Genomic DNA, 12,002 nt, shown 5'->3' on the forward strand with positions numbered 1-12,002 from the left:
CATTTTAAAGCATGCCAGTAATTAAAGAAATAAACAATTGCCTTCTCTTTTTTTATTTTAGAAATTATTCTAGTTTTATCATGGTACAAAGGTGTCTAGATTTGGCAGCTGATAAATATATAATTTGGGATGCGTGACTTTTGCTTTTATCATTCGGTATTTTTTTTGAAGTGTAAACAGAGCTCTGTTTTATTACGTTTGACTGCCAAATGAAAGCGATGAGGGTGATATCGTTGTCAAAGGCGCACTCGTCCTTCCCACCTGGAGCACAACCTCATGATCTTATGAGCCTCTGACAAAATCCCAATGTCTACCATACCATGTGCTCTATAATTAAAATCAGATAACACGTTTCAGCAACTGGAGTGTTCTTTGGGTTTGGGACGTGACACTTTGATCTATGCTCTTGTATCATGAGGAGAGAGGTGTCTTTAAGCTTCTAGGTATGGCCAGTTCATGTCGCTAATTCTCTGGAAACAATTAGAGCCTCCACAAGGAAGAAGCCACTCTACGCATCACAGATAGTCTATGACATTTTAATTGTTAAAATATTCAAAAATCCACTTGATGAAGAAAAAAAATTCAGTAGATTTCTTACTGCTCTTGTTCTAAGCTGTACTTCTCTTTTAAAATTTGCTTTTAAAATAACCATTCTCTTAAGTGTCATTTCACAATATATTTACACAATCAGGACTTAGGTCATCTGATTTCTCCTCACCTCTAGGCACTGAAGTGAGTTTTACATAAAGGATTCCTGACACACTGGAAATTATTCCCCAAGCCCTTCAGTGGAGACCGGTTGTCCTTTCCTTGCTGACTACAGACATTATTTACATCTGGCCTAATCTCCACTGCAGTGATCTGAGCTACCTCCTGGCTCTGTGTCCTCAGAAGAGAGGAATAATCACTGTTCTTTAAAAAGATTTTATCTATTCATTTGGATGCGGGGCTCTATCCCAGGACCCTGGGATCATGACCTGAGCCGAAAGCAGACGCTTTACCGACTGAGTCACCCAGGCGCCCCAGGAATAATCACTATTGATCAAGACCTCTAATATGCAAAAGCTACTACTCAGAGTAAGTGAAAATAATCACCCAGTTTTTACTAAAATCAAAAATCTATTATAACATATAAAAGTATCTAGATACAGAATTCAGAGCTTAATCTTACAGTGAGATATGAATATGAAGAGCAAATTTAATGTACTCTTGATCGTAGGAGGATCTGAACTAAGCTGCTTGGCTAAAACCACAGCTCCCAACTACTAATGATTATTATTGTCAAAGTTATTGAGTACTTAAATTAAATGTAATAGGGAGTTAGAGATGGTTTCCATGTTGTCATAATAGAGTTTGATATTATTACAAAAGTGCACCTTCCTTTTGAGTATCAGCTAGTAATGTTTGTTCACAGTGACAATAATCTAAAATCATCTCCATAGTTCTTACTAAATTTAAGAAATGAGTAATGGAGAAAGCTGAAAGAGGGAAAATATGTCCTTCTTTCTGGGTTTCCATCTAAAATGGCAGTGAATGGTCATAACCTTCAGCGTTTGGTTGAAAAGGCAGACAAATTACAACTCCAAAAAAATGACTGATGAATGTTCATATTCTGCTCCCTTAAAAGAAATATTCAGAAATCATAAAATGATACAAATATTTTACTCATTTTTATTTGGAGGGTAATTTGGAACTATTTTATCTAATGCGACATAGGGCATATTATACTCAATTGGATACATAGGAACACTGTGTAGGACGATGATGTGTGTGCCCACTAACATAAGCTCTGTGAGGGCAGATGCAACGTCCATCTTGCTGGACAGCATTCTCTGTGTACACAACAGGTGATCACAAAGTATGTGCTAAATGAATCTAAGCCCAAAGAGCTTCCAAATAGGAAAAACAGATTTGATAAGCGCGGGGCCATGACAATGTGCCTTGCAGACCTCCAACTAGAGGACAGTAATTGACCAACAGCCCCAGCTGCCAGGCTCTGAAACCTATCTTTATCCTTGGGCCAAGGCCATGCTTCCTGTGGGTGGCTCCCAGCGGTGGCTGAAGACAGCAGGGAATTCCTAAGGCGGGCTCATTCTTGGGAAACAGGAGATTCTTCTGATGGCTGGCTGACTCAAGGGCTCCCCAAAGCCTGCTCAACCCTTCTGAGATTGCACAGACTTCCAAGATACTTCTAACTTTTCCTTTCTCTCTCTCTCCCCTTCATTTGGAAGCAGAGTTGCATGGCCATCTGATGGCTCTGCCACTCTTGGCCAGTTCCCTCCCCACTTTCTTTTTTATAAGTGTTCCCTGAATAAAATCCTCACATGGTTAATTTTGTCTTGGCGACTGCTTTTTGGAGGACCCAGCCTAACCTAATAAGAAACTCCAAGATTTTGACTCTGAAAAAAAAACTGAGGGTTCTAGAGGGGAGGCGAGTGGGAGGATGGGTTAGCCTGGTGATGGGTATTAAAGAGGGCACGTTCTGCATGGAGCACTGGGTGCTATGCACAAACAATGAATCACGGAACACTACATCAAAAGCTAATGATGTAATGTATGGTGATTAACATAACAATAAAAAATTTTAAAAAAAGGAAACTCCAAGATTGAACAATTCTCTGGAAAATTAATAGCTCCATTTTAGCATCTATTTTACTATAAATTAATATACTATATTAAAATATAATAATATACTACATGTTTAATTGTAAATTCATATACCACACCAAATTTGACCATAAATTATTACTCTCCTTTGAATTACAAATGACTTGAATGGAGCATTAGCCCTTGGTCCTGGGTCAAGATCCTAACCTTAGATATATGCCATACAAGTTCTTACCCATACTTTTAGGAGAATGAGTTGATTCAGACTATAAAGTTCATTGCTGAATCTGGACTTTAATCTTATTTTTCAGTATGAGTGACATGCATTTTAATAATATGCTATTCTTAAATAAAAACATTAACATCTTTAATTCCCTAAAATCTCCTTCCTCATTTACAAAAAGGGAAACAAATATTTATATAATGAATGTTACTATTCTACTGTTTGATTAATACAATCCTCCTAATAGAATAAGTTTCCCAATTGTTTTATAATATATTTAACATATTTCCACTCACAAAAGGTATTTTCATGAGTAACTGTGGCATTAAATTTGAAGATTTTATTTCTTCAAAAATATGATTGTATTAACATTATGCATGACTGTTAAAATTTTCTATCTTGTATTTTACATTTTTATGTAATGCCTCATTTCAGACCCTGCTAGACTGAGAACTCTTGAGATCAGGATTTGTTATATTTATTTGATTTTTTTTATTACTATAGTTGAATTTACATAATTTACATGATGAAACTCACTTGGAATTTTTCAGTTAAGCTTCCAAATATCTAAGAAATATTTTGCACATGTCCACTCTAGCATACTGAGAGAACATTGCAATTCATATTTCCCCTGTTTGCTTGGAGAATGAGAGCACACAATTTTGATGCTCATCATAGTCCTAGAAAACCTAGAAATATTTATAAATTTATCTATTAACCTTCTCAAGAACCAGTATTTTGATCATTCACCCATGGGTTTAATCAAACATTCTCAGGATCCTGAGATTATGTTCAGGGAATGTAAGGAATGATTAGTCGAGGTACAAATAGCTGAAGAGTCAAAAAATAAAAGATTACATTTACTATCCGAGGCGAAATATTCCAGGTTAGTGTCAAATATCAAACAAGAGATGAACACCAGACTATAAGGGTCCCCCACCAAATCATGTGAAATATCACGCCTCTTTATAATTTACTTATAACTAAAAAGAAAACCCGTTCAAAACATAGTGCCCCTTATTCCACTTAGTCCTTGTTGGCAAGTATAAAAAATGTACATACATTTGGATGTTAAATGGCAAGAGTATGTTTCTACTTGAGCGCTACTCTCAGAAGTGCTTGGTGGATATAAGTAATAATCATATGACATTTAACACTGGGTTCCAGCAAGAGTGGCAAGCTACTGCCACCTTCCACACGGCAAACAGGATCCAAGCCAGAACCTAAAGCAGATTCACAAACCTTGAAGAAAAGCTATTGCTCTTCCCTCCCTTCTCTCTTAGGCCTAGTCCTGGTTTGATCATTAGAGGACAGCCTGTGTATCTGGCAGCTGATTGATACACAGTCTGTTACTTCTACTTTTACCGTTTGATATTTTTGAAGTGTGAGAACAAAATCATGTTTCATTACGCAGAGACCACAGTGACATTACTATCAAAGGACCATGCTTGCTCAGCAGGAAGTCCCTGCACATGGTTACATAACCCCTGAGAAGGTACGGTTTCTGCCTTGATTATCACTCATTTCGTACTTAAAATAAAACAGGAGATTTCTTTTGGCATGATGAATTTGTGTGTGGCCTATGTGCATGTTTGGAATATGACTCTTCTGATCTTTATGCGTCACGATTAGGCGAAGGTCATGCCTTTACTTACCTAAAATCCTGCCCAGTACAAGAGACCTGATGGCACTGAATTCTGTACCTGATGACAGGTGGACTTGTCTCTTTGCATTCTCGTCAATCTATAGAATTGTTACATGAGGTGCAAACAGCCAGATGGACGCCATTTTGTTGGGAAGATGACAGAAAGCCAAGGAAGACAAAAGAAAATGATAAAACAGGCAATTGTTAGTATGGCCCCCAAGATTTAGAAAAACAAATTTTAAAGAGCCATTTACAAAGGTGAATGATATTTTCTAAACCTTCTATTCTACCCTCAGATACCAGTGCACCCCACCTTCTATCCCCTTATATCATTTTCATTTTCTCCACTGTATGAGAAATCCAAAATTGGTAAAGCTAAAAAAAAAAAAAGAAAAGAAAAGAAAAAAAAAAGATACGAGTTATTTTCACCTTGATACCTTTACCTAGGTCGGTATTTTCACTTGAGTCATTCAGCTAAGACATTTTCCTCTATGTAGAGGGCCAAAACATTCGTGCTTTTCTTCAAAAGCTGGTAGAGTGAGCAATTCCATTGGTTTCATGAGAGTAGCAATACCCCTACTACTAGTATGTACAATAAAAGAGACAGCTTTCCCTCCTGAGTGACGTAAAACAAATGAGGAAAGGCTGGCATTTGGGGTATCAAATAGTAATAATATCTTGGACAGAATCTTTATCCTTTCAAAAACTAGACCCCATTTGGCAGTCTGTTGATGGTCTGTGCAAGAGCAGCACTGGAAGGATGTCTTCAGTCTATTCATTATCATAATTCTGCCGACGGTCCTTCATGCTGGGGAATCGTAACTGTAACCACTGCTTCTGTTGAATGTACTATATTACCTCTACAAAGACCACGCCTTCTTCTCTGTTAATCTCTACGTGGTGAAGCTGCCCATCCGCCATGTTTTTGAAATCAAAGTTAACGACATCAGGTTCTTGATATCTATTTAGCTTGTACCTGATCTGCAAACTTCCTAGAGTAGGGAAGAGAAGTTATATTTTTAGTTAAAACTGTAGTTTAAGAGCTACTTATAGAAACTCAGAGTACTCTTTTTAGCTATTAATTTCAGGTGGAAAATTCACAGTAGCTTATTGGAGGTCTCCTTTCCTCGTAATTCCTAGAAGTCAGCTTCTGTGTCAAACTGCCCTATTTTCAAGATCAAGACCAAGCATGTTGCCAATAAGCAGTCTTTCCTGCAAATCTTTAATTTTTCCCCTAGAAATCAAATATGTGTTAAGCATAAGCAAATCTCTATACTAGTCTCTAACTTAAAAAAACACACCTTAGTATACTATTGTGGAATATTGCATTAACGTGCTTCCATAATCTCACCTTTGAAAAAATACATCTGCCACTCCTAAAATGCAGTTGACTAATGGAATTTTTATAAGCAAATAGAGTTTTACTAAAGATGAAAAATATTTCCACATGGTCACAGTCATAGACTTTGGAATGAAATTAGGATGAAATGAATGGTTTTTAGCCAAACTTACCATGAGAATTAATACTACTCACTTAGCTGCCTGCAAAGATGCCAATTTAATTTATTTCACAAGGTATCTCCAATTTAGCAAAGAAAATATCCTAACGTATAGATAAGCTTCAAGCTCAAAAGATACACAGGGAAGGTAAATATACTTATTAATCAATACTATTTTTATTTTAGTGTTCAGTGCCCTTGGGCCATATTTATTTGAGTTGAAATGATAATTCAAGTTTATAAATTTATTTTCCTCACTCAAATAATTTATCTATAGAATTTTTATCTTTAATCTGGATATGGGGAGGAGAAAAAAACATCAGCCAAGTGGTTTTCTGTGACAAGGTTTCTGTAACATACACATGTCCTAATCCACAAGCCATTGCCCTGTACCAGCATTTTCCATGACTATTTCATTGCTGACCATTAGAACCAACAGATTACTTTGGGGACCTTTTCCTATATATAATACTAAGTTGTTAACATTCCCTCAAAACTTCTCTACTTTTAATTGAAGGAAATATTTACTAGATACAAATAGGTATCTTCTTTCAAAATGACCCACAAAATTGATATTGATATTATATGAAATAGTAAAGAGCTTTTAGCAATAATACAATAAGTATTTTATATAAATAAAAAATTAACACTGAATATGTAAAATTATCAAAGTTATAATAAGCTAAAGCTATCTTAATTTTAAGTAATCCTTTTAGATTAAACTTATAAGATAGTATTAAAAATATCGAATACAAAAAACAGGCACGCTTTTCTTCTTGTTCATAGTTTGAGAGGCAAGAACATGAGAACAATCCATATTATTACTAATCTAATGTTCTAAATCAATTTTCTCTCTCTCTCATCTAAAAGCACTCACCATTTTTGGCAATGATAACTGAAAGGTATTCTTTATAAAAGGAGCTCACATAAAGCAGTAAGCTTGGTGCTTGTGTTGTTCGAAAGCTAAATTTGATCATTTCTCTGCTCAGTTTCATATCGCCATGAAATGAAGCAGCGTGGGAGCTGGAATTTTTACTTAAGGAATAATTTTCTTGAAAATTGTAAATCACAGATGAGCCAGATCCAAAATATGCAGAAATCTCTGAAATGATAGACACATTTTATGTTAAAAAAATTAAGTACAAGGATCTTGTTTCAGTTATATTGATATTTTCTAATTAAAAATAACAAATTGTATAGATACAACAAATAGCCCCAAGGCAGGACTAAATACCACAGGAAATTAATAGAGCTTTTATGACTGTCCTTGAAATGGCTTTATGTTAGAATTATATGTAATTAATTTGCTAGTTAACCTTATAATTGAAAGCATAACATCCCCCTCTCTGACTTCAGACATAAACCAGGTTTCTTGGCTTTTATCTCCCTTACCATCCATTTTCTTATTTAAATTTTTAGTCCCATCTATTATTTTGTAGCTAGAATGCACTAGTCTTCCTGTAATAGGAAGGAAGGAAGCTTGAGGGGGTCTTCTTACCTTCCAGGATCAAGAGGCAGAAATGTTCTTTTTTGCCTAAACACTTTCCCCTATTTATTGTGCCCTATGAAAAGAAGCTAAGTCCAGTGTTAATATAAGATGGGCAGCAGTGATCAACATAAGGAACTATCCAGTCTCTTTTAGTTTTACAAAAGTGTAGTACTTTACTTATATGAGATTAATATCACAAATTCACACACACATGCATGTGCATGCACACACACACTACCTATTTATTTATACATGTATGAAAATGAGGAGGATACTGGAGGAATAATTAGAGCTGGATCCTTGAACTCTGCTTCTCTCCATTACTATAAAGGACCAGTTGTGGAACGTGAGTTGTAAATGATGCTCACAGGGTAATATAGCAACATCTCCATTCCCTTGGCACTTGAAGAGTGTTTTAATTTGCTTGTTTTATTATTTTTATTTCTGTAATACACTTTTTATATGCAATACGATACACAGATGCAGAGTAGCATTCTTGATTGCAGTTAGCAAGCTGAACTAGAAATCATTTAGACTCAGAAAGTAAAGACAAGTTCTTCAGAAGAGGTGGTCTTTGTTCTAACTTTATTTAGAACTCGTGACCCTGAGATCAAAACGTGACTGAGATCAAGACCCAGGCCAAGATCAAGAGTCAGACATTAAACCCACTAAGCCACCCAGGCATCTCTTAACTTAAAATGTAAACAGCCTCCTAGAATGATAGCAGTGGTGTGTGAGTTATTATCACAGGTTGACTTGAAATTTTAACTTAGTTCTGATAAAAAGTAGATGACTTTTAACCCACTTTTCATGAAATAATCCCAAATGCTTTCTTTGCAAAGCAGGAGTTGCCTCAATTTGGAGGCAATTTTTGTTAGCCTCCTTCAGGAAAAAGGTTCAGGAGCTCAGACACTCAAATAAAGCAACTGAATTAAACATGATGGCAGTTTCCTAGGAGCAACTATGAAAGCATAACGAATGTCTGTGTATTCAGAGAAGTCCGTCCAGAACACTTAATACTACACTCAGTTCTTTCTCTCTTCCATGACGTAGGTCTGCGAACAAGACAAACTGAAAAATATCCCACTATTTTACGTCACAGATAGTTGCCACATCATAGAGCAAAATGCCTGAGTATCTCTTTTTTGTTACACGTGCATATTTAACGGAAAAGTTATTTTTATTCTTGGAAAAAATATTTGTTTGGCAAAAACCAAAACGCAATCCTTCCTAAATCTCCTTTCACGGTTGATGATCTTCATCAAAAATAACAATAATGCCTTTAAAGATTTTAAAACAGAGAGCTGCCCCATGGGACAGGTTGCTGACAGCCATAATACTTCAGAGCATCAGCATTAGACAGAAAAAAAGCAGATTAAGCAGCCAACGCTTTAGGACACCTAGAGGCAACTTGAGAGGCTTTATTATTAATAGATACTATTTTTTTTTTTAAGAATTGAGGCAAATATTTAAGAAATGAAATGGGATTAGCATGAAACAGGTAATTTGCAAAAAACCAAAATCCGAAATGGAACTATTCTTGTTTCCAATCAGCTACCCAGAAAATTACCGCAAGATGTTTTCTTCAGATTGGGTGAGTTTTCCTGGCAGGACAGCCCGTGCCATACTTACCCCTGGAGCAGAACGGCCCCGTGTATGCAGAGAGGGTGCAGTCACAAGAGAACCCACTGAGCTTTTCTCTGCATTTCCCTCCATTTTGACACAATTTTCCGTAGCTGCTGCAGTGTCCTCTGCAACCCGGCTCCACTCCGGGCGTCACCTTAGCTCTTTCTTCCAGGTCCAGGGACATTCCGTTCAACTGCAGAGACCGAATGCAGCCCAGAAAGCCCCTCTGTCTGGTGGCCGTTCCACCTGAAAGGGAAATACTGCAAATGGAAACGTGTTCCTGGGTGTTTTATTCAGGATTTCAAGACCAGGTAAAACTGAGGCCTCACAGAGAACGGCAGAAGCCGTGGCCTTACAAGGAATGGGCAAAACGGGATGAGCCAATATAATTTGGGGAGGACGGTGTTTTGTGCTGAATATTGTGATGCACTATTGAGAGAATTCAAGAAGATAAAACGTGAACTCAATTTTTTCCAAAGGTTGAATTTGTTACATATTGGTTTTCTAAAAATGATTTATCCAAATGTAAGCCAGAGAGGTGTTTTGTTTTGTTTTCTTTTTTTGTTTCTTTCAAAGAACAAAATAAGGCTATATCTTATGGATTGATCGTCTTAAGTAGAAGCTTTTTTTTTTTGCAATTTTAAATCAGCATGTATTTGTGGGTCAGTGTGGCTCGTTCTTCATATTGAAACCTGATCCTGATGCTGGTACGGTATTAATTTATTGAGAATTATGAAAGACTCCTTGAGCTCTTCTAACGACTGTGCACTGTTGTGGTCTTTGGTCGTTATTCTTCCATCAAAAACACGGTAACTGAGATTATTTGCTTTTGTCTGGCATACTTCCCAGTGAATTTCTTCTAAATACTGGTCCAGTGTGGTTTGATGCAAGCTTGGAAAGATTCTCAACAAACTGGGGGCAGGGGGTTGATGGAGAGACAGTGATGTAGCATTTATTGGCTAATACATGACAATATGACTTATCAAGTGACCCCTGAAGAGGTTTACAATGTCTGAGTGGAATCAGACCCTGCTCTTCTAAGGCAGAGAGAGGCTCTTAAACCTTAAGGAATATAAGTGTCACATGGAAGCCGTCTTAAAAATAAAGCCTTGCTCCAAGAAACACTGATTCTGTGGGCCAGAAATAAGGGCTGTGAACCGAAACAATCAACAAACCTCCCAGGAGGATCTTATTCAGGTGGTCCCTTGACCTCACATTTCATCAGCATGATCCTAATAAGAATGTAAGCTCAAAGAGGCCCTTCACCTGGTGTCCAGGAACACCATAAAGTAATACTCAGAACTTAAGTGGGAAAATAGTACTCTAATCTAAATAGTCTGGATGGTTCTACCCAGAGGCGTTAGATGGTCACAGGTCCTCTAAAAAGGAGCTTTGTCGCTGAGCAGATGATGCGGTCTCACGGCCAGGATCTTACACCTGCTGTGTACAGACCGCCTCTTCCTAGGACACGCTGGCTCCCTCCTTGACCACTTCACTTAGCACGCTCCTCATCCAGCCTTCATCAGTTAACATCTCCTTATCCTCAAAGATTAAACAGGTTTGGTTTTTTTTAACCTTCAGAACCAAGAGTTGGCCAGAAAGACCCTACATAGGTCTTGGTCACCGTCTACCAGGTTTTACATCTTACCAAATGACTTTGTATATTATCAGGATGTATCTGCTTCAATCACCCCGGACCCTAGCACAAAGAACTGTGCCTGACACAGAAGAGCCGTGCAGTGACGACTTACAATAATAACTAATTGATCAGCAATTGACATTAATAACTGATTATTAATAATCAGTTAATGCACTGGCTCATGAAACTGGATTATGCCATGGGGGTGGGAGCTGGGTGCTTGGTGCTTCAGAGAGAGAACACTATTGGCCGCACAGGGTAGTTTGGGTCCCCAAGCCTGAGAATGAGGATAAAACCCAAGGAGTATTTCTGAATCCATTAATTCTATATTTTTGAATAATGAAATACCATGAAGGGAAAACCAAAAGAGTTTCTAAGAATTTTGGACTCATTTCACTAGTGGTATTTACAATTCAGATTCATAGACATAAGGGTCCCCATTCAAGCACCTGTACTTAAATTTGTGTATCGATATGGCTTCAGCTGACATAATTTGTGCCTCTTCCATGACGCACATACAGTGAAGTCATATTTTTATTTATAAATCCAGATGCAGCATGCTATGAAGCCAGACATATTCCAATTCCAGTTTATGTGGGCATGGCAGGGATGAAGGAGTTCATCTCATCCCAGAGTCTCAGAATAGCTGACAATCTTCTTGTTTCCTTCCTCCTACGTTTACTCTGTCTCCTTCCATTCCTGAAGTCTCTCTCCTCCCCTTATTCTTAGGACTCCTCTTCTTTTCCTTCCACATTAAAGCTGCTCCTCACCTTAGCTTCAGACCTCCCTATTCTCACACTCTGCTAACTCACCTCAATAGAATGTTGAGAGCTCAGAGTTAAGTCTTTGACCAAATTCTCTTAGCATCCTTGCTGGAATTTTCTATGCTGGGTAAGGAAGCCCACAGCCTTGCTTTTAGCTTTGGCCCGGGAACTCACTGGAGGAGAGTCCGGTGCTGGGAAGTCTGGATTACAGGTGGATTCCTGGTGTATTTCATTTATTTCATGTTATAGTACTTTAAATCATGACATATAGGTTATAGTACACAGTAATGTTAAATCATTGTCTGTTAAGCATTTGTCACTCTGAAGCAGCAAGTCTCTCTGCTTTAGGAGTTGAACTCCCTTTGCCAGTGACATCATAACTAAATAACATGGGAGTCCAACAGCTGAATACAATTCCTTTTCATCTGCCCCAGCTTGTTTATTCTTATTTGTTTTATTTTGTTCTAGATGATGAGGAACTAGAGGCATAGAGAATTCCAGGGACAAGCC

General features: G+C 37.5%; 1 protein-coding gene across 3 annotated transcripts in view; it reads right to left on the bottom strand.

Annotated features, from left to right (window-relative positions):
- Positions 1-12,002, bottom strand: part of CNTNAP4 (contactin associated protein family member 4) — a 369,439-nt gene that overhangs the window by 125,493 nt on the left and 231,944 nt on the right. For all 3 annotated transcript variants that reach the window (XM_078063784.1, XM_036074809.2, XM_036074807.2), the window contains exons 18-21: positions 9,096-9,335; positions 6,852-7,076; positions 5,334-5,467; positions 4,486-4,573 (exon numbers count right to left, since the gene is read on the bottom strand). In XM_078063784.1, the coding sequence (XP_077919910.1) occupies positions 4,486-4,573; positions 5,334-5,467; positions 6,852-7,076; positions 9,096-9,335 (687 nt within the window). The remainder of the gene's footprint in view (positions 1-4,485; positions 4,574-5,333; positions 5,468-6,851; positions 7,077-9,095; positions 9,336-12,002) is intronic.

Source organism: Halichoerus grypus, chromosome 15 (genome assembly GCF_964656455.1).
Source record: "Halichoerus grypus chromosome 15, mHalGry1.hap1.1, whole genome shotgun sequence".
NCBI lineage: Eukaryota > Metazoa > Chordata > Mammalia > Carnivora > Phocidae > Halichoerus > Halichoerus grypus.